Raw genomic sequence first — 27,505 nt, 5'->3', positions numbered from 1 at the left:
TATATATATATATATATATATAAAAAATAAATCAAAGAAATGTGAAAATTGTTTAAGGGGATGTCGATGCTAGGTAACATAGGAAATTATGTGCATTCTAATAGTAATTTGCTGCAACCATAATTTTTTATATATATAAAAGCATGGGGATGATCTAACACATGAAAAAGTGAATTGCATCAGCTAAACAAAAGACAGAAGTCCAAAAGCCATGTAACACCTTTTTATTATAACTAAGGGCGTGCCGAAACAGAGCTGAAAAAACACCCAGTAAATACCTTATTGGTATTTATCGGGTATTTTCTCAGCTGATCACTGCGGGGGCTGGTGATTCAGCTTTCGGAAAATGGCCACCCCAAGAAAACCCCAAAAATATTTGAGATTTTTCAGAGCTGCCAGATAGCCACAGTTACAGAGCATTTAAAGGGCTCCAGTCCATTTAAATGCCTTTAGAGTGTGGCCTTTGGAGTTCACTCACCACAGTGTGGAACCACAATCCTTTAAACGCCTTCTTCACCTCCACTGGAAACAATGGAGGATGGGGGCACCTTTTGATGAGACCCACAGAATTGGATCCCTTGGTCCAATCTTTTTGAATCTTGGGGGGGGGGGTTTGAGGAGAGGCACTGGCAGCTTTGCTGCAAACAGTCCCCTCAGAGCCAATGCTCTCTCTAAGCTGTGAAGTCTTGTGAGCAAAAATTCTACTTTGTGCGCTACTGGCATTAAAGTTGTGAGCAAGCAATTTGGGTACTGCATAAATTAATTTACTCTGGAGCCATCCTTCCTGAGCTAACACAAAAATCTGTGAACTGGAAGCCAAAAAACTGTGAGCTAGCTCACGCTAACTCAGCTTAGAGGGAACACTGCTCAGAGCCTCCCAGATCAATTCTCCATTATAGCCTATGGGAACCATTGACTATAATGATCCTCGATATAATGGAGCTGCAAAAATCAGCAATCCTGAATATTTCCCAAATACCAATACCATACGGATACTGGAATTTGGGAATATCAGAAAATATCGATATTTTGGGGGTTCAACATACTGGAACCCAAAAAATACTGATTTTTTTTGTGCACACCCCTAATTATATCCATCACATAGCTTTTGGGTTTTTTTGGGGGGGGGGTTCCTATGAACCTCAAACCCTCTACCTGCAACAATGCCTTTATTTCATCCTTCAAGCTCACTATTAGTTCTCTGTGTCGTTACTGTAGTATTTCAAATCGCTGCTTCCCTTGTTAGTAAGATAAACACATTCAAGCTTAAATTGGGCTTTTTCTGCAAATAATCTAAGAAAATTGTTTTCCTCTATGAGCTTCTGATGACTACAAATGCATTGTTTTACTGTGAAATTATGTAAAGCCAACTTTTTTCCCCCACAAGACATGGCTGTTGCTGCAGATACGACTAAATCCTTCACTCGGAGGAGGAAGAACACGCAAAATCCAAGAGCCAGCAAATCAGAGTGCAGTGGAAGGTGGATTTCACGTATAATTTAGAAAGTAAAATAAACTTTTTGCTCACATTCACAGCCACCCTGCAAAACAAGTCACTGATACCAGTCCTATCATTTGGAGGGGGGAAATCAAGGCATAGGAAAAAGCAAAGTTCAAACAACACATTCAGAGAGGACTGTAGAATTGGAACACAGGCCCCACAGATTGAAGCCTTACTTTCTATCCACTGGTTCAACCTAATTTTGCCCAAGGGGTCCATTTTAAGCGTAACCTCCATTAGGTTTTCTGGAAGACCATTAGAAATAAGGCGAAGGAAACCCCTGCACTAAGGTCTCTCGGGATTCCATTAGAGAAAGTTAATAATTGCTTCAGCTGTGACAGCAATATACACATTCCCCGTTCAACTCTCCATACTACAGCACTTTCCCACAGGCTACACACAGTCCTGTACTTATTCTAATAATTTTCAGCAATTATGTGTAGAAGTGTATTTGTTTGATCTCACAAGTTTCCACAAGAAAGTCCAAATTCAGAGGACAGCTGCGTCAAATATTTCAAACGGCAGGAGACACGCTTGGAAGGTATTTCAGTTGCGCTGCAGGGGCACCATCTGCAGTAACGTTTTTGACATTCAGATAACAATGACAAGAGGAATTATTAAGGAGGCAACTGGCTCTGTAAAAGGCTTGCCGCACTGGGAAAACACGTGCTCAGAGTATCCATGTCAATGGCCTTATTCTCAGACAGTTAATTAGTCGGCAAAATTCACAGCTTTCCTGAAAAGATGTTAGACAAATGCACTTAGAGCATATGACTCAGCTTCCCAAGGTGCTTCTCAAACTACTACATATTAACAGGTACAGACTACGCACAGTAAATTCATACAGTTACACACAACAAATGTATACCATCAGAGCCAAACCCACAGACAGACAAAATCCAAAATGGTGCACCCAAAGATAACTACTGAGCTAGCTCTTACACCAAGCAAGTATACAATTAGCAATGTAAAATGCTATTCCCACATGCAGAAGATTCTCTGCATACTGTCCAATTTCCCCATGAAAAGTTCTTGCAGGACAAGCTTGAACAACAACAGTTCCACTGGCAGAAAAGGATCTCAAGATCCCAAGCATGATTACTGCTAAAAATTTCACGTGTGACATCAAGTCTGAACAGTACCAGAGAAAAGAGAGCACTGCCCTCAGCAGAGAGAGGAGGAGCGGAAACACCAATATCTGTAAGAATGCCCTGTTCTCTAATCTCCATTGGAAAATGCATTTGGGATTTTTTTATTTTTGGTGGTGCTAAATCACAACAACCAATTTCACCATCCTGTCTACAGGAAGAGCATTCTTCTCCCATGTCCTGGCAATGCCAAATAAGACTGCAAACAATGCTTCCTGCCTATAATTTGAGGGGGCCAAAATGGGGAGGGGGGGAAACAGGCACTGAGCAGCCACGGAGACCATAGCTGCCATCGTAAAAAGGCAGCAATGGGGCAGACGCAAGGAACATATAGTGGCACTTTTGTGCAACATCACTCCTTCTCCCAAAGCCTCCCTTTTCTCCTACTTTTACTTATTTTAGAAAATTCAACTCAATCCCAGATTCTTCCCTTTTTATTTAAATCAGAGCCTGCTAAATGATACAAGATGCAATTAGGAAGCAAGGACATTAGCACAGGTCACAGACTTTATTGCAACTTAGCCACAATTCTTTTTACATGTAAGCTTCTTTTTATGGTGTTGAGCACCACTAGAACTACTGACACACAGAAGAACTCCTCATGAAACACAAAGGTACGTAGCCCAATCAAGTACAAAAGTCATTAATTTCTGCACTGGATGAACAACTAGAGAAGGCTAACAAGCTATTGTGCTTTATGGAGTATTTTTTACTGAGAATAAAGCAAGAAAATAATCCCTTACCAATAGCAAGGTTTAATCTCTAACCAACATTTCATATGCCAGCGGTGTACTTAACAAAAAGATAATCTAATGTATTCTCTTTTGGCATACTGGGAAGGCAGGAGAAAGATATTTAAGGGGTTAAGTGAATTAATGCTCTTTGATATGCTGATCAACCCAACACTGGAATAAAGCTGCTTATAAATATTAACCATCATCTTTGCTTGAGTTCCCCAAAGGCACAGTATCTTGTTAAGAAAAAAAAAAGGAATACAGCCATAATTTCCTCATGTGTGCCTTTTTGATCGCAAGGATGAAAATACTCATGAAAATTATTCAAGAAGGGATGGAATAACAGGCAGAAAGCCAAGTTTAAATAGCAGATTGTCAATTACGGTTCACCAATTTGGTTCGGCCAGATGCCCCAACTGCCAGGATCAACATTTTAAAAACCTAGACAGTGTGGCTCACACTCAAGATTATTGAAATAAGTAACTTTTTCCAGAAAAACCAAGATGAAACTATCATTATGGGTTTTAGAGTATGGCTGTAAAACTGAACCAGACATCTTCTGTGATACTAGATCTGCTGCTTAGCAAGAGAGTACGGTATAGATGTTTCTGTTCCTGCCACAGATACGGTATCAGGGGAGCAGGAGCTATCCAGAGTTTTGCAGAGTGCCACATGTATGATTATCTACCCACTGGGTAGAAATTGTGGGGGGGTGTTCACTGCATGGAGTTCATGGCTCTCAGGGACCAGGTTCATTCCCTTGAGACTAGGGTTGCCGACTTGGAGAAGCTGAGGCAGAGAGAGAGGTTTGGGGAAGAGACCCTCAGGAACTTACCAGAACAGTCCCACTCCTCTGCTGACAGTTCTTCTGCTGTTGCGGAGAGTGAGAGTCTCGAGGTCAGAGGGCATCAGTCTGAGGAGGAGGGATGCGATCCCTTAGAAGGGACCCCTTCCTTGAGTGACAGACTGATATCCTCTTGTATCAAGGATACCCCTGGGGGGCTGGGGGGAGGTGGGCTTCTGGTAGTGGGTGATTTGATTACTAAGAATATACGGACTGGGGTCTGAGACAGGCATTTTGACATCATGGTGACTTGCCTGCCTGGTGCAAAGGTTGTGGACATCACATGCTGTCTAAAGGTTGATAAATAGCACTAGGGAGGACTGAACAGTAATGGTGCATGTTGGCACCAATGACACTGGGAAATGTAGTTGTGTGGTCCTGAAGGAAACATTTAGATGACTAAGCAGAAAGCTGAAGGCCAGGACCTCCCATGCAGCATTCTCAGAAGTGCTTGCAGTTCCACATGCAGGGCCAGCTAGACAGGCACAGATGATGGGTGAAAGCTGAGAGCCAGTGTGGTGTAGTGGTTAAGAGTGGTGGACTCTCATCTGGAGAACCGGGTTTGATTCCCTATTCCTTCACATGAAGCCAGCTAGATGACCTTGGGTCAATCACAGCTTTCTTAGAGGTCTCTCAGCTTCACCTACCTCACAGGGTGTCTGTTGTGGGGAGAGGAAGGGAAGGCAATTGTAAGCCACTCTGAGACTTCTTTCAGTAGTAAAAGGCAGGGTATAAAACTAAATCTTCAATGTGTGGATGAGAAAGTGGTGCTGGTAGGAAGGATTTAGATTTGTTAGGCCCTGGGAAACTTACTGGGACAAACCAAACCTGTACAAAAGAGGAAGGCTTCATTTGAACCATAAGAGAACCATAAGAGAACCAAGCTGCTAGCAACTAATACAAAAAAGGTGTCAGAGCAGCTTTTAAACTAATCCCAAGGGGAACGCTGGACAGAAGCTAGAAAGCCTCCGGTTTGAGATGAGTCAGTCCAAAGGGATGACTGCATAAACACTCAGGGTAATATTGATAGGAACATAATAGAACTTGGGAGTGAGGGCACGATGGCGACTGAAGGCCATATGTGGAAATTAAAGGGCCGAGGGAGGTGAGGGTTACTAGAGAAGGAAACAAATTGTATGTGTCTATATGCCAATGCTTGAAGTCTCCAACCCAAGATGGGGGAGCTGGAGTGTTTGGTGTTAAATGACGGTATAGATATAGTAGGTATCTCAGAAACATGGTAGAATGGGGGAAAGCTATGGGGTACAGTCATTCTTTGGTATAAGCTCTACAGGCAAGACAGGAAGGGACGGGTTGGTGGTGGTGTTGCATTGTACATCAAAGAGGGCATAGAATCAAATAAGCTAGAAAACATCAAGGGAATTAACTCCCCAACAGAAGCAATATAGGTGGAAATAAAAGCACTAAGGGTTAGTTAAAAGTGGGGGTGTGCTATTGCCCACATGATCAAAGCCTTGTGGCAGATCTTGAGATGGAGAAGGAAATAAGAGAGGTTACTAAAGCAGATAATGTTATTATACTGAGAGACTTCAACTACCTTCATATTGATTGAGTAAACGTGTTCAGGTCACACTGTAGAAATGAGATTCCTACATATCATAAATGACTGTGCACTGGAACTGGTAATCACAGAGCCAACCAGAAGGGTAGTGATCTTGGACATGGTTCTGAGCTAATCTCAAGATCTGGTGAGAGATGTAGAGGTTGTTACACAAATTGGGAACACTGACCACAATGTTATTAAGTTCAATGGAAAGTTACCCGTAAAGTCCAATACTGTAACATTTGATTTCAAAAAAGATACCTCTTAAAAAATGAGGGGAATAGTAAAAAGGAAGTTGAAAGGGAAACACAAGAGAGTCATATCCCTAGAGGATGCTTGGAAGCTATTTAAAACCACACTAATTGAAGCCCAAATAGAACACATTCCACAGGTTATGAAAGGTACTGCCAAGTCTAAAAGTAAGCCTGCCTGGTTAACAAAGCAAGTCAAGGAAGTTATAAAAAGTAAAGAGGCTTCTTTTAAAAAGTGCAAGGTCCGCCCAACGAATTGACGGCGAAAGGCGCGGGGGGGGGGGGGAATGTCAATAATTAGGCATGCAAAAAGAGATTTTTGAGGAGCAGGTTGCTAAAACATTCTTTAAAAACCTATCTGGAATAGGAAATGAACCAGAGAAGCAATGGAGCCTTTGGATGACAAAGAACTAAAGGTATTGCTAAAATAAGATGGAGAGAAGGCAGACAAGCTCAATTATTTTTTGCTTCTGTGTTCTCTGTGGAAAGTGTGGGGCACATATGCATGCCACAGCCCCTATTTTCAGGAAGGTAGTCTGAAGAACTGAGCCAAATTGAGGTGACCAGAGATGACATTCTAGACCTACTGGGAAAATTAAAACCTGATAAGTCTTCAGGTCCTGATGGCATACACCCAAGAGTTCTTAAGGAACTCAGATATGAGATCGTTGATCTACTAACTCATATATGTAACCTATCACCAAATTCAGCCACTGTACCAGAAGACTGGAGAATAGCAAACGTGACATCAATTTTTAAAAAGAGATCCAGAGAATAACCAGAATATCACAGGTCAGCCGGTCTAACGTTTGTCTCAGGCAAATTAGTAAAAACCATAATCAAAGATAGAATCATTAAGCACATAGAGGGACAAGGGCTGCTGAGGGAAATCAGCATAGCTTCTGCAAAGGGAAATCCTGCCTCACCAACCATTTGGCGTTCTCTGAGGAAGTGAACACATATGTAGACAACAGTGACCTGGTAGACATTATATATCTGGACTTTCAAAAGGCTTTTGACAAGGTACCTCACCAAAGACCCCTGAGTAAACTTAGCGGTCATGGGATAAGAGGATGGGTTTTCTTATGGATTAAAAACTGGTTAAATGACTGGAAACAAAGAGTGAGAATCAATGGACAGTTCTCACAATGGAGGGAAGTAAACAGTGGGGTCCCACAAGAATCGGTATTGGGGCCAGTATTATTTAATTCATTCATACATTATCTGGAATTAGGGGTGAATGGGTGTACTGGCCACGTTTGCAGATGACACCAAATTATTCAGGATGGTGAAAGTACAGTTGTCCAAGTGCGCCACCCCCTTGAAGTGGGGCCCCCTTCAGGCTTTCAGGTTCAGAGCTGAGAAAGGTAATGGAAACGGCTGGATCCCCTGTGCATGGGGGATGGGTGGAGGCACCCAGGAGATGACAGGGCAGATTCAGGAAGGGGTATCACCCCGCTGGCCTCACAGGCACTATGGGCCTGTTATGATGACCCACTTTTGGAGAGAAAAGACAGGTAACAAATACAATTTTAAAAGATCATTGTTCAACTAATGTTTATAAATTATAAATATTAGTTGAACAATGGGGGGGAAGACCCAAACAGAAGCTTGCCAAAATCCCTTCAGTGAGTTCAGGGCTGAGGTTAGATTATTTGAGGAGGGGACTTTCTGGATCTCCTGCTACATTCTTTACCACTACTCAAGTAGATGTAACACGGAAAGCAGAAGTTCAGTCTGATAACTCTATGGGTGCGTTCAGATGTGGTGTTTGCAACGGTATAGGTGCCGGTTGCAATCAGTGTACTTACCGGCGTTCACACGTAGAACATCTGCCTTCTGTTCCTAACCGTTGTAAAGCGCTTTACACCGTTGCATTCTGTCACTAGGTCCTGAAGTGGTGGTATCCTGAGTGCAACGGTTGTAATCGGTTTACCTCCCTGTCTGATCGCTCTCCAACTTTGCAGAGCCCCTTCCTTTCAGAACCCCGAGGCTTCCGATTTCCCCCCCCCGCCATTTTTTTTTAAAAGGTAGGTGATATGCGCTTGGACGAAGCTTCGCCCCAGCGTTTGTTTTTTTAAAGAAGAAAAGGTCCTTAGTTTAGCATTTGCTCTTTAATGGGAGGCCAGTTTGCTCTTTAAACTTTTAACTTTGTGTTAGGAAGAGTCTGCAAGGCGCAGCGAGAGGACTCCCTCTTTTTGCAACAAGCCTGATTCCCGGCTGCAAGGGGGGAGGGGGGCATGGCCTGATGAGGCGCCGGGAGCGCCCCGCCCCCCTCCCAACCTTGTCCCGGGGAGGCTGCCCAGCTGGCCGGCTGGCTGCGCTCGGGGCTCTTGCGGCGCGGCACCGGCTGCTGCTGCTTCCTGCTCCCGGTGACAAGTGAGCGACGCTGCATTGGAAGAGTGCCTGCGGGGGCTGGCGGGCCAGCTCTCCCTCCCCCCTCCGGCCTTTATTGGCCCCATCGCTGGGAGGGTGGGGGAGGAGAGCTCCATCCCCCCCAATTCTTCCAGCGCCAAAGGACTGATCCGGGTTGTAGCCATTGTCCTTTCCCCCCCCCTCCCCTTCCCTCAAAACACAAATAGGGAATTGCGGCTCTTGGCACAGAGACGAGCGACCTCTTTCCAGCCTTTGCAACCAGATCTCCGCCTCCTTCTTGCTGGTCGGAGAGTGCAACCCCGAGGAAACTTGCGCCAGGGCTTCAGCAAAGCTGGAGTTTGATCCCTGGACCCGTGAACTCGCTTGGGTTGGACCAGGAAAGACCTAAGTTCAAATTCTGGCAGTAAAAGAGAGACAGATCTAAACAGACCCGGCGGCGGGGGAGCGGGAGGAGGGATTCAACCCACCAGCCGCCTCGGAAAGCAGTTTACAATTAGCCTTTTAAAAATGGCTGCTTTCAAACTGTCAGCTGGGACAGAGGAGGGCTTTTAACTGCGAGCCAGTTAAACTAAACTAAACTTTAAAGATGACGGAGTATTTTGCGCATGCACGAAGATTGCCATTCTGTGGATGGCTGCCTATGCGCATGTGCAAACTGAGTAAAAGAAACAAACAAACCGCCGATGCCCGCTGTGTGTGGACGGGCATACAGCGATGGGCTCCACTGTGAGGGAGGTAAGTGTGATCGCGTTTCAGACGGCATAAACTGCAACGGTTCCAACCGGAACAGTTTATGCCGGCTGAAACGCCCTGTCTGAACGCACCCTATGTGTATTGTCAATAAGGGTTCTTCTTCCTTAATCAGGACAATAGATTCATTTTTGTATTTTCCATTATTGCAACAGCAGTGGGGGGAAGATAAAGAAGTGTAAACATAGAACTAGTACTAAAAGAAAGGCACATTGATCTAGTGATACAACTGAAGCAAGAGACTCAGGAGACAGATCTAAAAGTTGTACGTTCGCCTTGTCAAAAAGTTTTGATCCATTGTGCCTCTACAACCAACTGCCTGGAGTAATATATCACAAATGTCATTGGAAGCATTGGTATCTGAGTAAAGCTTACTCTCCCACTAATGTTGGAGTTGTGAAACGCCCTTACTTGGGAGTAAGTCCGACTGAACTCAGTGGGAGTCCCTTTTAAGCACACTGCAAATTGTGCCTCCCCCTGATCGCAGCCACAGGCCAAGCTGTCTCTGAGGCAGACCGGGATGTACCACTACTGACTGCAGATGAGAAGTCACAATACTAAATGCTCCTCCTTATTTGAAAAATATCCCTGCACAAAGAAAAGTGGCATAATAAGGGTAAGGGTTATCGTCTTGTATTTTCCCTGACATTTTAGTTTTCTCTAAGCAGGATAGGAGAAGCACTACATGTTGCAAATCCCCACCAGCAATTTTCAGACAATCCACCATGGCTTTGCAGCCTCTGTTCAAATACTGAACCTATGGAGATAAATCTGGAATGACTTATTCAAGTCCGATTGTTTTCAAAAGGGATGAAGCACATACAACCTGCAGCTCAAGTGACAAAGGCCATCTAGGCATTCTTTGTATTCTCAGTGTCAAACATCTGCATTTCTGTTCTTTGGGTCTTTGTCCAACAAACTAGAACAACTATACTTATGACCAATCCTTACATAAAGAGATAAGATGATTTATAAAATAAAGCTCCATGAAGATTAAATCTGATCACATGGACTGGGAAGGGGGGAGAAAAGAATGAACGGGGAGATGCTCTGCCAGGTCATTCTGAGGCTATGTAGAGATAATTTCTCAAGCACAATGGGAACAACTCCCCTTTAACTCTAACACAACACTGACATTTCCCTTGATCCAGGATTCACATTTTTGTTAACTAACCATTTGAAGGTTTGAAAACTATGCAAGCCTGCATGCAAAGAATATCTTAAGTGAACTGAGAGCATCTGAGAGAAGTTTCACATCTCACAGCACTAAAGTCTGTTTAGTCCCAGTGTCACCACCGGTCAAGCAGATTCTGAAACATAAAATCCAGAAAAATCCATTTACAAGATATGAAAGGGGGGACAAGAATATACAGTATATAGCTTGCTCTTTCTACCACCCTTCTATTCTTGGGGGGGGGGGCTGTAATCTTTCTTTACCCTAATTCTTAATTACAACCACCATCCCTACTTAACAATAAGTCAAAGCAATGGTAAAATTTTCTAAACCATCAAACTGAATTGCATGCAGTGTCAAGATCAATTGCACTCCTAAGAAAATGGCAGGATTCATTCATATGATACAGCCTTGCACTAGGGCTGCTTCCAAACAGGGACAATTCTCTACTCTGTTCTCACTGCTATTGTAGAAGTAGAGGCATCTGCTGCAGCAGCAACAGTACTCTCATATTTCCAACAGTATCCCCTAATAAATAAATAATGTCCACCATTTCCCCTGCCAGAGCACTCATTGCTTGCTTTTTTGAAAGGGGGGGGGGAGGGGGGACAGCTACATCAGCAGCCAAAATAGCCCAGACTAGCCCAAGCTGGTCAGAGTTCAGAAGCCACGCAAGGTTGTCCATGATTAGTTTTCAGATGCGAGGCCATCAAAGAAGACAGTTTATGCAGAGGAAGGCAACTGCAAACCACCTCTGCTCATTCTCCTTCCTTGAAAACCCCGACCTGACAGCACTTTATTAAAATTATTACTAGTAGCTACTTCATTACAGCATAACGAAGCTAGACTAATATTACTACTGATTTAAAAACATCTAGAAACAGCTCACTGGTAGCGGGGGTGGGGGGGAGTTAGGTAGGAGGGGAAATGGCACCAATGGGGACAGGGAAGTGCAGAAATCCACACTACCCTCACCACACTCATCTTTCAGAAAAGATCAGACAGAAGAAGGTTTTTAAAAATGCAGTAAAGTTGGGGAGTCCTGGAGGGTAGATGGCTGCATGGTGATGTCACGTGGAAGTCTCATGAAATCACAGGAGGCGGGTGTGTGTAAAAGCAAAACCTACAGGTAGAAGCAGCCCTAGGCCTCACTTCCTGCTTGGTTTTAAAGGGCCACATATACATACCTGTCCTGTACTAAAGGATTACATTTTCCCCTCTCTCTGTACCTGTACATTTAAATAAGCTAAATATATATGGGGATATGCATTCATCCTTTCCAGATACTTAAATATGAAGTTTTACAACCATTGGGACAAAGGCAAATGACTAGGAGCATGATATGGCAGGTAATCATACCCTGTCACCTGAACACATAAAGTTGACTTATTATAACACATAAAGTTGCCATCAAGGTCACTATTGTCTACTCTGACAGGTGGCAGCTCTCTAGTACTAGAGGTCTACCACCTTCTACCTGATCCTTTTAACTGGAGATGCCTGGATTGAACCTGGATTGAACCTGGGACCTTCTGCATACAAACCAGAGGCTCTGACACTGAGCTATAGCCTGTGGTTCTAACAACACATATATGCGCTGCAGTAACACCAGTTCTACTCCTGGGAGCAGAGTTGATCTTTTCTGAAGTGCTGCAAACATCTGGAAGAAAGTCTGGCCACTATACCACAGCAGGATAGAAAATGGCATCACAGGCCATGGCATCTGTACAATACTGCATTCAGCTCTCTGGGAAGCTATTAAAGTGGGAGCTTAAGGTAGGAAGCTTAATCTGGCTTCCCAGAAGAAGCATGTCAGAAGGCTCAACTGAATTTGGCAGGGGTAGATCTGTGTGTCACAATGGTACTACTTCAGGCTCCTCTATGAAGTAGGCAGTCAAGGAAAGATTTAAAACACAGCTGGGATAAGCAGAAAGGTAGAAATGAAATTATTTATCCTTCAGCAACATTACTTAAAGCAGCATTTCTGCTAGACTATACAGCCTCAGCTCTCTCATACCATCTCATACCTGCTCGTGCCATGCTTAAAATCCAACACACACATTCCCACTTTTATAGGGAACCCATACGACCCAGATTGAGTCATGCAACCAACACATCGTTGCATTCTAATCTTCTAATCTAGGACTGTGCAATGCCACTATGTAATCAAAGAGCAGTCTCAGGAATACTACCAAAGGGAGTTGAGACTACATAACCAAGTGGAAAGACCGCTTTAGCTAACATTGCCTAAGGATAAATAACAAGTTCACCCCCTCCCCTCTGCCATGCAATCATCTCTCTAGTTCTCCACCAGCACACGCACGCACACACCCTTCCCAGAGGCTGTGCAGAAGAACAGGTGCTACTATGGCCAGCTAAGCCACTAAAAGAGGAAGAAACCCGTTCAACTCAGACCAAGCAGGCAAAGGAATGTTTCCCTTGACCCAAAAGCTTCCCTCACCCTCCTGCCATCCCCATCTGAATCCAAATTGCGACTCTGGAGGCTAGGCAAACTCTATCAAGAAAGGTTGGGCAGCATGACGTTAACTCCTTAACACACAAGCCTGTAAGCAAACAATGAGGTGTATGCAGTTCTTTGATTGCTTTCCAGAAAGGGGAATCTGGAGGAGGAAGAAGACTCGAGCATACAAAATTGATGCATTACTGGCCCAAGATCCATCTGCACACTTGGGTGAAAGGAGGGGAAGGGGGAGAGATGGATAACGGCATGAAGTCAATCCCATCCTTTTCAAGGCAGTCAAAGGCATGTTGTGCTTCTCACTCAGGTGTCCTCCAAAGGGGTCGCCTGGCTGATCGAGGAGAGGCAGAGCAGCGCCTCCCAGTTCCGGGGGCAGCTTGACAGCTTGGGGGAGGTGAGTGGGAAGAGGATCCGTGTGACTGCATCAACTTCCCCCTCAACATATTGCAAGGATCAGTCTGGTGCGTTTTTCCAGCAGCCCCTACCCACGTCCGATGAGACGGATGGGGGGGGGGGGCGTACTAGTGCCAACAAACGTGCCTTCCTTCCTTCCTTCCTTCCCCGAGGCACACATGCTTGTTGCATGCGGCGTCGCCCTTGACCGGCTTGGCCGCTCCAGGCATCACAACTTACCCAAACTGCCGGCGAAACCGTCCATCTTGGGAGCAGAGAAGCTGCCGCCCGACCCCGAAGCGGCAGCGCTGGAGAAAGGAGGCGGCGGTCCGAGGGAGGCTCATTCACCCGCGGAAGAGCAGCGGCACCCTCGGCGCGCGGGGCATGGGCGCCCTTCATGGTCCTTCTGGCCTTACCAGACCAGCCAGCGGCTGAGTGTGGTGAGACCGAATGCCTGCCTGCCTGCCTGCCTGCCTGCCCCGTGCTCCGTCTCCCGCAGCACCAGCCACCACGGCCGAGCGCTCCCACTCCTCCTGCAGCCGCTCTCAGGCCCGCCCCGCAGCGCCCTCTTGCTTTCGCGCTTCCGACTCCGCCCCACTTGGCAGCCGGGGCTTCCCCTCCAGCCATTGCAGGCGCGTCAAGACCGGAGGTGGGCTGGCGGCGTCCCGGGCTTTTGTGGCGAGGCACCGCCGGTGGGAGAGGGGTGGGGTGTGCCGCGAGTCAGTGGGTACTGGCGGAGACGCCCCGCCGAGCGGAGAGGCAGCGCTGCAGGAGGAACAGGCTGCATCCGGACTTAACACGAGGGGAGCCAGTGGATGAGTCTAGTGGGCCATTTCGTCCGGTATCCTGTTTCCAGCAGTGGTCAGTCGGATAGGGAAGCCTGGCAGCAGGGGCGGATTAAGGCTCACTGGTGCCCTAAGCACTGACCAATCTTGGTGCCCCCCTCCTTTCCACACTGACCCAGTCCATTTTAGTTGTTGACCTGTCTGACCAGATATACAATGCAGGTTGTAGCAATACAAAAATTTATTGATATGATAACACAATATATGATCCGTAGAGCACCTTTTTTTAGTCTGTATTTATTGAGGTTTTAATGTGATTATGTTTTATTACCGGCGTTTGCCGCTTGTTTGCCGCCCTGGGCCGTATGGGTAGGGCGGGATATAAATCTCAAAAATAAATAAATAAATAAAATAAATATACTGTACAAACTAAGCCAAGCTTGGGCTACATAAAGTTCTACAAAAATGCATCTATTTTAATGTTTTACAAGTTAAATGTATCAAAGTTCCAATATTCATGACCTGAAAGGCATTTTTCTACATTTCATTTTTGCAATATCACTGATATCCTCAAAATTAATACCTCTCAGAATGTCTGCTTCAGTTGAGTCTTTCTTGAAGCATAACTGATCTATTTGGGTTTTTTACACTTTTCAGTTGTGAGGAAGGCCTCTGTTGTGCAGTTGGTAACTATGTTAAAAATATTCTTAAGGCAATTTCAACATTTGGAAAGGCACTCTCTAGTTTTTCTGTAATTGTGTTGTAAAGTTCTATATGAGTGAAAGATGTTTTCTTGGTTGTTTTAAACTTATGAAGAACATATGAATGGAACTGCTGAAGTTCTGTAGACAAAGTGTTGTTCATGTCATCTGGATAAGCATCAATGAGTGTCTGACAAGTCTTTGAGTACCTTTCACTTTCTGATAATTGGGAATTAGCACCTTATTGGGTGGCATTAAGAACATGTCAGACAAGAGAATCTGTCTGCTATTTCAGTGTACACCTTTCGTCTCCTCCTCATTTTTGTTTCTAACTTTTCAACAATTACATAAAAAGTGGAGATACGGAATTTGTCTCTGACACTGAGAATTACCTCTTGCATTTCCATCGTTGGGCATTCTTTTTCTTATATGCTTACGCGTTTGAGTTGCTTTGTATTCCACATCAGGGAGCATGTCCTTTGCAAGTGATTCAGATCTCTCCAACTCATCTCTTGATGTGTGCAACTGGTCTGCCAATGATGAATACAAATCTGCACATGTTTGCAAGATCACATTTTCACTTTGAAGAAGTTAACTTGTTCTATGAAACTTTTCTAAAGATTCATTCCAAAAATTCAGCATGAACACAAATTCCAGTTCTTGCATCTTGTTTGCAGTATTCTTTGCCTCCCTTCTACTGTCACCTTTTTTGCAACTGGTCATCTGATAAATCTTCCAAAACTTCCAGAATCTTGAAGAAAGAGTTGATAATTGCTGCAGTTGCCACAGCACGTGCTTCCCATCTAGTGTCTGAAAGGGATTTGAACCTGAGGCTCCCAGATCCTGGTCTGACACTCTTAAGCACCACACCACAGTGGCTCATTCACCCAGACCACCCAATGACCCATCCCCCCTTGACACAGCAGCCAACAAGGTGAGGGGGGGGGGAAACCAGGTGTGAAGTCAGCCTTGTAGATGTTGCTGGACCACTGCTGTTTACTAACAAAAGAAGACCCAAAGGAAACTGTACAAAATGTGCTTATAATTCATAACAATATAAGGTAAGTATAAAGATATAGCGATCAGCAATTCTCATAAATATTTCTTTCTAGGTATACAGATGAAAAAGAAGTCCTCAGAAGAACAAACTGGATGATGAAATTCTCTGGAGTAATCTTCCATTTTGTAGAAAACCTTTTCTGAAAGTCCTTAATAAAATAAATGAAAAATTTCAGCTACAATCATGTGCAACAATTCTTAAACCCAGGCAAAATATACCATTGCTCAATAAAATGCTATACATACCAAAACTGTCTCTCCTATTTTCATAGATTACAATCTTTTCCAAACAGGGTAATATACAAAATCTGAAAAGAAAACAGAAAAGGAAAAAAGGTAACATACTCACAAGTAACACAAATTTAACAAGCTTCTACACCTCAAAAATACATGAATTTAACAGTCTGGGGAAAAAAATCTTACCCTAATCCATGATGTATGCAATGCTCCCTCTAAGCTGTGGAGTCTTGTGAGCAACAATGCTACTTTGTGAGCTACTGGCATTAAAGTTGTGAGCAGGTGATTTGGCTACTGAATAAATTAGTTTGTTCTGGAGCCATCCTTACTGAGCTAAGACAAAAATGTGTGAACCAGAGGGAACACTGGATGTATGGTACTTCTTACAAAGATTCTTACAAAAACAGGCAATCGCCTTAACAGGTGCATCTACTATACTCCTATATATAGTAAAAGGTATATAGCCATTCAAAATTCACAACAGAAACTTACATTGAGTCAGCGAAATTTAAAAGTGTTTAAAGGTACATGGCCATTAATATTAACATGTTGGAAACTTACAAGAGTATAGCTACTAGCACCTCCAAAATTTATAACGGAAATTACCATAGACAGAATTATGCAAAAAAGAAACTTATAGAAAACAGGCAAGATCTAAAGATATATTCAGACCTCCAGGTTGACAGGTATTTAATCAATTAATCCAAAATGCCTCCCTACGGAGTACAGCCTTCCGCATATCAATTCTGCTGTATTTGTTAGGGCGAACTACTTCCAATACCACAAACCTAAACTCATCAAGGCTGTGTCCCTTTTCCAGAAAATGCTGAACCAAGGGAGCATCTTGGCATTTATGTTTTACTAGGAAAAAGGTCCGTTGTGGAAATAAATACAACGGCCTCTAGAAAGAGGCTCTGGGCGGGTGCCCCGGCCTTGGACACTCAGTGTCAATTTGCTGTGGCGACCTCAGCAGGGTATAATGACACTGAGTCCACCATTTTCTCCAGAGGAACTGATCTCTGCTACCTAAAGAACAGTTGTAATTTTGAGTGATCTCCAGCCCTCACCTGGAGATTGGCAATGATGATTCCCCAGAAGGGAATGGTTGGCTTGGAGGGTGGAGTCTATGACTTTGTACCTGTCAGAGGTCCCACACCTCCTGAAACCTCACTCTCTCCAGGCTCCATCCCTCACATCTCCAGGAATTTCCCACCTGGAGTTGGCAATCCTATCTCCTTCCCAGCCAATCATCAACCTACCTTTATTTCCCCCTCACTCTTCAGCTTTCCACCCCCACACACCTGCAGCCTCTCCTGTGCTCTAAAGCCCTGACTGCTACGTCACATTGGCTGTCATACGGGGGCCACCTCAGCAGCATATAAGGATACAGCGCCCACCATTTTCTCCAGGGGAACTGATCTCTGCCATCTGGAAAGCAGTTGTAATTCTGAGTGATCTCCAGCCCTCACCTGGAGATTGGACACATTTTACCTCAGAACAGCAAACCGTTTAGAATGTTAGAGGCAAAAGCCAATCAAGTCGCATATGCAAATGACCTCTGTTTCTGAGGCAAAGGCCAGTGAGGCTGCATATGCAAATAACCTCTGTGTTCTGACTGGCTATGGGGGGGAGGGGAACAGCAAACTGTTTAGATTGTTGGAGGCAAGACTCAAGCAATGCAGCCAATGGATAGGGACAGATTCTGAGTGACACACCAGGGCACCAACCAATTCCGGAGCGTGTGGAATGTTCTAGAGACGTGCCACCACCATTCGGCTTTTATATATAAGGGAGATACGGGATCTATGCTCCAACACACGTTCCTTAAGTGCACGTGTGGATTCACCAATATACTTGAGACCACAACCACATTGCAATAAATAGATGACCCCCTTGGTTGCACAAGTGGAAAAAGATTTAATTTCTTTTTTAAAGCCTACCTTAGGAAAATGCAAAACTTTAGTCTCCCATGCCTGTGGGCATGCCGCACATCTTTGACATTTAAAATGGCCCCTTGGGGTAGTCATCTCACCACCTGCTATTGGTAGATCAGCTCTTACTAATACATCCCTAATGTTAGCAGATCTACGAAACCCTATAAATGGTGTATCCTCACAGGTGGGCACATCGCCCAAGATGTGCCAATGTCTCAAAACAATGTTTCTGATAGAGTATGCCTTGGGCATAAAATCAATCATCCAACAAATCCTATTCTCTCTCCTGTTATTGCTGTCTCTCAATAATTTCACGTAGTCTGCCTGCTCCGCCCGTTGTCGGGCTTTCAGTATAAGATTTAAAGGGTAATCACATTCCAAAAACTGTCTCGTCAGTCTATTGACTTCCTCCTCAAAATCTTTATACAATGTAGAATTCCTTCTAGCCCACAGAAATTGTCCATATGGTAAGTTCTGGGGGTGGAAGCAATGCAGTGGGCAGACCCAGTGTCTTCAGAGGGGGGTGGGGAGGGTACTAGGGGAGGCAGGCAGCTGACTCCAGTCCTGGATTCTGTAGCAGGGGAATCAGAGCCCTTGCTGGGGGTCCTGGAATGGCAACCAAGCAGAAGTGGCTGGAGACCTGCCACACGGGTGGGATGCTTTCTCCCAGGACATTGAGAGGTTGGCAGTATCTATGGCAGCAGCTGCCAGGCACATGGAGGGACTTCTGGATGTCACAAGGGCAGACAGGTATGCATCAAGAGGGGATGAACAAAAACTACTGACAAGATTACCTGTTGGGAACAATGAGAGATGCTGGAATGTTCATTGGATACTGGGGGTCAGGAATGCCAATTGACTTGCATAGGCTCCATTGAAATATGTTACTGCGCTCAAATGTTACAATGAGTACAGAATGGATTTAGAATGATGGTCTCTGAACACAGATAGATTGCTCTGGGACTAAAATGACAGCAGGATGGGGGGTGCTGCCGACATGGAGCCAGCATCCCTGGCCATACCCCTTCCTGCCCCTCACCACTAATGAGTGTAGGGCCAGCCCCTGATTGGTTCTGCCTGCCCTGTCCATCACGGCCCAGCTGTTGCATCACAACACTGGGTTGGGACACTGTGGTATGGTTGCTGATACAGCGGCAGCTTCAAAAACCTAGCTATGGTCTCTTTTTTCTGACAGTGACTGCCTAACCAAACCCTTTAAGGAGCAGACCAGTTGTGCCACCAGTGTGCCATGGCCAGCCACCACAGTACAGGTGGCCCTTATGATTGTTATGTAAGTGGAAAAAATCTGACAAGAGGACTTTGTCCTGACCCAGAGAGCATTGGAGACTTTACTGCATGACGTCCTCTGGTTGAGTTCACTTCCTATGGGTCTGTTGACCTTGCTTCTAGTAAATCCCTTTTTGCTCATCACACCTTCTCGAGGAAATCCAGCTGCCCCCTCAGTGGTTCCCTGAAGCCATTCCCAGAGTCCATTGCTTCTGTGTAACTGAGCACTGAAGGTCATAGTGCTGGCAAGTCTAACTTATGTTTGGCCCATACATTTTTGGTAAATTTCTGGGTCTAGAGTAACTTTGTTTACTCAGGGGAAGTCATCCAACTGACTATGAGATCAGTTAGAGGCAAGTTGAAAATATATGATGATACAGAATGTCAGAATCTTGCCAATGCAAAGAGTTAACTTAGGTCTCTTCCAACAAACAGCTTCTCTGCCAGACAACCAAACTGCCATTGGACACATATGGGGGAGGGGGATTGGCATTTGCAGTGTAGCCCTTAGCTATCCTCCCAAGTTTTACAGATTACTTTAGATGCTGTCAGAGTCCTAGGGGAAGCAAACTCATCTTTCATTTCCAGTTTATTATAACTTCAACATCATATCTGAATACCGCAGCAGTTCAGTATAAACTTTTCAACTACTTCCATGCTTTCTCAGCGGTGAGCATGTATTTCAAGATAATGTATGGTAATAATCCCTAAAGGAGTTCATTTATGGTTCCCAAGCTAAAGGTTTCCAAATTACACATTTGTGGAATGCAAACATTTTGTTCAGAAATGAACGGGATCAAGTCAGAGAGACAAATGCCTTCTTTACTACACTTAAATTACACCAGTTTTTATGAAATAGCTTCTTACCTTTTTCTAGTACTTACAAACATTTTCCTGATAGTGCCATAATCCCTCCCATCAACTCTTATGACTGCTTTAGTCTTCCCCCTTCTTCTCTTTTGGCTACCACTCAGTAATAATGCCTTAGGCACTGCACTCTGCACTTACGCACAAGCCATACCAGCCCATTGCATTCAATGCTCTTCTGGTGCTTCCCAAAATTGTTTGCTTATTCTTAGCTCACTTCTAATAAAATCAAGTTATTGTTATTTCATTGTCAGTATACACTAAAATTAATTAGCAAATTTTTAATTATAGGCTGAAAATCTATGTGAAATCCAAGAACAAGTGATTGTTCTTCCCCATAATGCTGTAAGTTTTAAAATACACACACATAATTCATTTTATATGTCTGAACCAATTTAGAACTAATTCCAGAGTTGTTTTACAATATTTACTAACACATGCTAGAAACAAAATGAAGAGTGACTTCCATACCTTCTGGAATGAAAATGGATTCTCTTCATCATCACTAATCATGAAATTTTCATGCCGTGAAACTGTAAAGGCTGTAGAAGATTTACAGCTCCCGTAAATTCAGCAGTGAAATGCCAAATTTTGTCCAGTGAGTTCATTTTCCTTCCCTTCAGTTGCCATAATGATGATAAGCTAATTTCCATCTGATGTGTTGGGGTGGGAAACAAGAATTTATGTGTGTGTACAACAGAATTTGAATGACGAAAAATTCCTCAGAATGACTAGGAAGACATAATAAAAGATCATATATAATTTATTTATCTGAATTCTTAAAACAGCCATCCCCAAGAGGTTTGGGGCAACTTTGCCTTAAAGTATTCACAATTTAAAATAGCAATAATAAAAAATAAGAACCTGCAATTAATTGAGAACCATATACAGTGTAATTCACCTGGATGTCCACAGAGTTTTGAAAGAGCCTGGAGGCTTAGACACAGATGTGCTTCTGTCAAGAGGGATTTCCTTAATCTGGTGGCCAACATATGGAAGGCCAGTCTCACTATCTGACATGGCCAATTCACACATTGCAAAATTCATGTGGCAGATAACATGGGCTGTCTACAGATGTGTGCCTGGAGTTCAGTGCTGAAAACTGTATTCCCAGGTGCACATGTGACCAATTTGGAATTGTGGTGCATGAGACCTCCTCTCCATGCCATTTTTCTACCCTGTAATGGCTCCAGGACTCCTATTTGCCCCATTGGGCAAACTCAGTACATGCAAGTTTCCCCAGCAGGGCCTATAGCTGCTCCCTGGGTTCTTTTCAAGTCAGGAAAGGAGGGATGGACATTGAAACCCTTTCTTTCCCTGAACCATGGTCCCAACCTGAGTCAGGCCTCTACGCATCTTGGAAGTGTGTCTCCAGCACAGAACACTAGGTGCCCCTAGTGGTGGCCACTTGCCTGGCACATTGATTTTGTAAGGTGATTTGGCCCTATCAGGTGAGCACACTTCACATAGCGTTAGCATCTTCAGCACAGCATGCTAATACATCTTAAAGAACTCATGTGGGATAAATTGCATTCTATTTATGTCAGCTATGCTGCCATAAGTGTTGGGGGTGGGATGCTTGCTTGCTCTGTGTATCAAGTACCGCTGCATTCCTTCTTTGCTTCTGTAACGCTTGCTTATCTATGGCCTTGCAGGTGGTGTGTAGTGTCTGGGATTCAGGGAACCGTGGGAGCGCTGTCGGTTCCCAGCTTTGGCTCCAACGGCCTGGGGCTCCTTCTCCCTCACGTGGGAATGTGGCTAATTGGCCTAAGGAAGGGGGGGTGCATACGAATACCCTATATCCCATTATGCCTGTAGGGGCGATGCCATTCTTAACAGTGACTTTGTTACTGCATCTATAGCTTAGCAATAAAGTATAACCTTTATGATAAGCGTGTACTCAGTTGTTGGCTGTGGAATCTGACAATTTAAAGTATTCTGATTAGCCTTTTTAAAAACATCTCCATAACGATCATACATGAAGAAAGGAAAAATGTGATTAAAAATGGGTGTCATTTATTACACCTGATGCTTTCCCCTGATTAAAGACACATTAAGGAGACACCAAAACAGGGATTTGGCTTGATCTCCCTTGAGATCAGCTTATTATCTGACGTAATTAAAGACATGTTTAGATCAAAGGATATGTGTCTGACTAGCAGACAGCCATTGCTTTCTTGAGACAGAGAAGATTGGACTGGATAGTTTGAACTTTCCATCTACAGGAATTCTACTTGAAGCCAAATCCTTCTGAAGGTAGAACAACATGAGGCCCCCCCCCACTTTTTGTCTTGAATCTTGGCTGCTTCTTCTTCTTTACCAAACAGCAGGAAAAGAATGGTCTGCAAAGGAAAGAAGTGCTGAGGATGCTCAACACCTCTTTCATTGACTACTGTTCCTCCACAAGTGTTACTCTCCCCATGTGCCCACTGTCGTATCAAACATGTTTTTTTTTTTTAAATCCCCTGAAGACAGGGTAGTTTTATTGATTTTTTGTTACACCTACGTGACTACAGAAAAAGAAAAAGGGAATGGGAAGAAAAATAAAAAACCCCGGGATACAGACAGTAAATAAAGAAACCCACACTATAACTAAAAACCCAAGAAAGGAAGGTCTTTTACAGTTAGTATACAGTTAGTCATAAAACTTAAAAACTTTTCATTTAAATCAATGAATTTGGGAGTTAGTGAGTCCATTTTAGTAATTGTCTATTTTCTTCTCAGTGTGCACAGAGTCTCTTTCATCCACTTCAGCTATAAATCTTTCAGTTCTTAAGAGCTACTTGGGAACTCTTAGCCGCAAGTCATACATGTTGACAACTGAGCCAAGTGTCTGGACCCCACAAGATTTGGAAGGGAAAAGAGGTCCATCAGTGGCTATTAGCCACAAGGTGTAGATAGGGGCTCTGGGGCAAGTGATGCTCTGTCTTCTTGGTGCTTGGGGGGGTCAACAGTGGGAGGGCTTCTAATGTCCTGGCCCCACTGGTGGACCTCCTGATGGCACTGGTATTTCTGGCCACTGTGTGACACAGAGTGTTGGACTGGATGGGCCTTTGGCCTGATCCAACATTGGCGTCTCTTATGTTCTTATGTTAAAGAAGCAGGCAAGAAATGGCTCAAAAACTCCTCTCCCATTCTGTCACTTCTTCGCTGGAAATGATCCCTTTGCATGATTCTTTGGAGCAGAGAAGCAGCAGCCAGAATGTCAAAATATTTACTCCCACCTGAGAGCCAAACTAGACATGAAATTAAATGGCTGCCATGGGGACTTGCAGTCAGACAGCAGCTGCAAGGTCCCCATGGGAACTTACTTCCACAGTGCTGCAGGGATCAAATTCTGATTGGAACTATGGCATGGAGGGAAGAAGGGCTTCAGCCTTCCATCTCATAACATTTTCTGGGCCCAAAACACCCCAGGGGCATTACTTCCCCCATCGGGGCTGCACATGCACAGTACTCAGTGAGGTTCTTATTCATGCTGGTTCAGGACTGAGGGTTGTTTTTTTATATATGTTGAAGGCAGCAAATTAATTATGGCAAAGATCTTTCTGACATTGTTCAGTTTTAAAATATTTTTGTGCCACCTTCTTACCCAATTCAGCATCCTCAAGGTGGCAAACATTTAAATATAACATTGTGTGTGCGTGTGTGTGTGTGTAAAGTGCCATCGAGTCCCAGCCGACTTATAGCAACCTCAGCAAGGGGCTTTAAAGGCAAGTGAGAAGCAGAGGTGGTTTGCCATCGCCTTCCTCTGCAGAGCTTTCCTTGGTGGTCTCCCTTCCAAGTGCAGACCTGTTTAATTTCTGAGCATGGGCTATACTATGGTCCCTTTCCTCCTCCATAACATAATATAAACACATTTTTTAAAAATCACAAACAAGGAAGAAGGCTATAACAGTAAGTAAGTCTTCATCCATAGAAATCTCCTTGGGAAAGGAGTTCAAATGTTTTGTTATTGGGTTTTTTAGAATTTGTGCATTTGTGTGTGTGCACACCTATGCCTAGAAGTCATGGTGACCTCTGGCAACTCATACAGGGGCATGGAGGACATTCAGAGAAGTGGGTTGATAGCCTGCCTCTGGCTTCCCGGCCCTGGTATTCCAAGGAGGTCTCCCATCCAAATACTTGCCAGGGTTGGCCCTGCTTAGCTTCTGAGATCTGACAAGATCAGGCTTGCCTGGGCTACCCAGGTCAGGGCTGAGTTCCAAAGGTTTTTGAAGGTCCTTTCTTAGTTTGCCACCTGTCTAGCCTCAGATGATGGGGGCCCCTGAGGCAGGAACTCTGAAGATGACCGGATTGGTGGGAGCAGTTGAGCAAAAAAGTGTGCATGCTGATTTCAAGCTATATGGGACTTTAAAACTCAGTTTCAGCACCCTGAATTTGGCTGAGAAGCAAATTGGAAACCAGTGTAGATGGAACATGACTGTAGTCCCTACAACTCACTCCAGTGAGTGTTCTGGTCATAGCATTTTGTAGCAGGTACTCATTAGCATATTAAGTGACACACCCCTAATGTAGCCAATCCTCCAAGAGCTTACAGTAGCTCCTGTAAGAAGAGCTCTGTAAGCTCTTGGAGGATTGGCTACATTAGGGGGTGTGGCCTAATATGCAAAGGAGTTCCTGCTACAAAAAGAGCCCTTCTGGACAGCCTTCAAGGGCAGCACCACACTGAATGAATTGCATTGCAGTTATCAATGCACTGTAGCGACTGTTTTGAAAATGACTGCTAAAATGCATCAGAAGCACATTATCCATTGTGTGTGAAAGCAGCGTATGTTTTGGGTCGTTAGCTGTCATCCATCCAGGCACCTGTTCACAGTTTCCACAGTGCCCCTGGAATCTGCAGGAAGTGCAAGAAAGAGCTGAGTGTCATCTGCATATTGGTGACAAATCAGCACAGATCTCTGAAGGACCTCTCCCAGCTGCTTCATGCAGCCGTTAAAAAGCACAGGTGACAAGATGGAACCTTGTAGGACCCTAAAGGCTGATCAGCACCCCCTGCACCATAATCTGAAATGTACCTTCAAGGTAGTACCAAAATAACTGCAAAATGGTGCCTCCCAGTCCCAACTCTGAAGGGTGGTCCAGAAGAATACAATGGTTGGTGGTATTGAACGCCACTGAGAGGTCCAGGAGAATTAACAGAGTTATACTCCCCCACCCCTCTCCCAGACTTTATACCCAAAGTATGTCAGATCCAGAACCTCTAGATTATATAAAATAATCTACATCTTAAAATGTGCTCCGAAGTACGTTGACAGTCAGTGCATACACTGAAGCACTGGAGTTGGTCAAATGTTTCTTCTGTCCTTTGCCTATGTTCTCATCAGTCCAGGTTGAGACTCTTGAGTGAATGTGGACTGTTGGGACTATAAATACTCAAGATGTCATTTTGAAGGTAGCAGTGTATATTGTTTACTATATACCAACCCATTTATGGTTAGCTAACAGTTACTATATGCTAATGAAACTGGGAACTGCTGTGTTCAAATGTCATGGTGGCCTTTGGCAATCTACTCTTCTTTTAATTTCTGTCTTCTGTTTGCAGTATTATTTTTAGGAACACTAAGATAATACATCTGAAGTGTTTACCAGTAATTAAATATACTACAGAAATGTACTATAGCATCAGTGTCATCAAAAGAAATCATTGTATGTGGCAATCACGTTCTTATTATATCCTGGTTGTAAATTATTGTTGTAAATAGGAAAGAGAAAACTTCTTAAATTCTCTAAAAATAGTACACTTTACATCAATGCAAGTATTTTGGCCTCAAGGGAGATAGTCAATAAAGTCTTCATTCTCCCCCCCCCAAATACCAAACATCAACTGCAAGCTTTTACAGCAAATGAAAACAGAAAATAATAGCTAAGCTAAGTGATGAGGTTTTTTTTTTAATCTCAGCTGTCCTTTTTTGCAGTTTCTGTAAATATCTTGTATTCATGAGGCATATTCTATTGTTACTCTAGTTTTTGGTATCTGAAAGCTTGTGAATCAGCTTGTTAAACATCATAAATAATATTACATTTATTTAATTGTATTTATTTACAAAATATATACCCCACCTTCCTTTCATATATAATGAAATTTTAAAAACCAACAAAAACACCTAATTAAAACAATCAAAACCAGAGCAAAAATACATACAAAAGCATATAAAAACAACAACAACAAACAGCAGGGAGGAGGGATCACTGAAGGAATGCCAAACAAAATAAAGAAGTCTTCCCTTGCTGGCAGAAATGGCAACAGAAGGGGAATGACAAATCTCCCTGGCAAGAGAATTCCAAAATTTTGGAACCACAACTGAGAAGGTACTTTCTTCAGGTAGAATCAGATCTATCACAAAATGGTGCCTCCCAGTCCCATCCCAGAAAGGCAGTCCAGAAGGATACCATGATTGATAGTATCAAAAGCCACTAGGATTGCCAGGTCCAGCTTGACAATCAGTGGAAGACCAGGGAAGACACATGGATGGCGCCTGTCAGTAACAGTGTGACATCACTTCCAGGGAAAACCCAAGAGTGATGCCATGCCTCTTTGAGAATCATTGGAAGCTCTACAGTAGAGTTTTTGGCAATTCCTAGAGAGGACAAATGTCCCTTTGGGTTGCCAGACCCCCCCAGTGGGGGTGGGGGTCCCCAGCTATGAGGCCGCACCTCTCCACTGATTATCAGCTGGCTGGCAGGAGGTACTTACTCCCAAAAAAGGGAGGAACACCCAACGTTTTAGTGATGTGTCTACATTACTTCAGTATGACCTGGAAGTAACGTAGGCACATTGGGGATGTTGGGGCAATGCTCTGGGGTTTGGGGGCAAAAACTCTATGGTAAAAGTTAATTCAGAAGGGGGCTGAATTTCATACATTGATTGGAACCAACCAGCTAATTCCTTGGCTGTAGACTTCTATTTTGAGTTTTTACTGAGCTTGGCTATAGTCTATGGCTCTGGAATAAAAATGTGTTTTCCCTTAAGTCATGTTACAAAAGCCAAATTTCAGAAATCAGTCCTTGTTTCTGAGCTGTATCATATTGAGTCTGAATTGTGGCTAATTAATTTCTTCTCCAAAATTCATTCGTTCAACAGCTTTGGGACTTTTCCAGTCACAAAGAACTTCGAAAGAAGGCAGTCTGATAAGTTCAGTTCGAGATCTCTGGTGAATGAAAATCATAGTTAAAACAGAAAAATATATAAACAGGCAGGGTTTTGTTTTATTTCATTTTTGTTTTATGGATATATACACATTGGCTTTAAATCACTTTAATTGTTCTGGTTTACCCTGGAAGTTGTAACATGGTGAGTTGCTGAAGACTCTGTGATCCCTAATTATATATGTGTGCAGAGGCGCATGCGCGCGCACGCGCACACACACACACACACAACTACTATTCCTAGTACTGCCTGGGCAGTTGTTCATTGC

At 43.8% G+C, this 27,505-nt stretch overlaps 1 protein-coding gene across 1 annotated transcript in view; it reads right to left on the bottom strand.

The window, feature by feature from the left end:
• EML4 (echinoderm microtubule associated protein like 4) overlaps positions 1-13,568 on the bottom strand; it is a 197,411-nt gene extending 183,843 nt beyond the window's left edge. Inside the window, exon 1 of the mRNA XM_015416014.1 lies at positions 13,455-13,568. Coding sequence (XP_015271500.1) covers positions 13,455-13,479 — 25 coding nt within the window. The 5' untranslated portion in view covers positions 13,480-13,568. The remainder of the gene's footprint in view (positions 1-13,454) is intronic.
• Positions 13,569-27,505: the final 13,937 nt, after the last annotated feature.

This window comes from Gekko japonicus, unplaced genomic scaffold (assembly GCF_001447785.1).
Source record: "Gekko japonicus isolate JY-2015 unplaced genomic scaffold, Gekko_japonicus_V1.1 scaffold159, whole genome shotgun sequence".
NCBI classification, from domain to species: domain Eukaryota; kingdom Metazoa; phylum Chordata; class Lepidosauria; order Squamata; family Gekkonidae; genus Gekko; species Gekko japonicus.
This window is presented reverse-complemented; position numbering and strand designations above follow the sequence as displayed.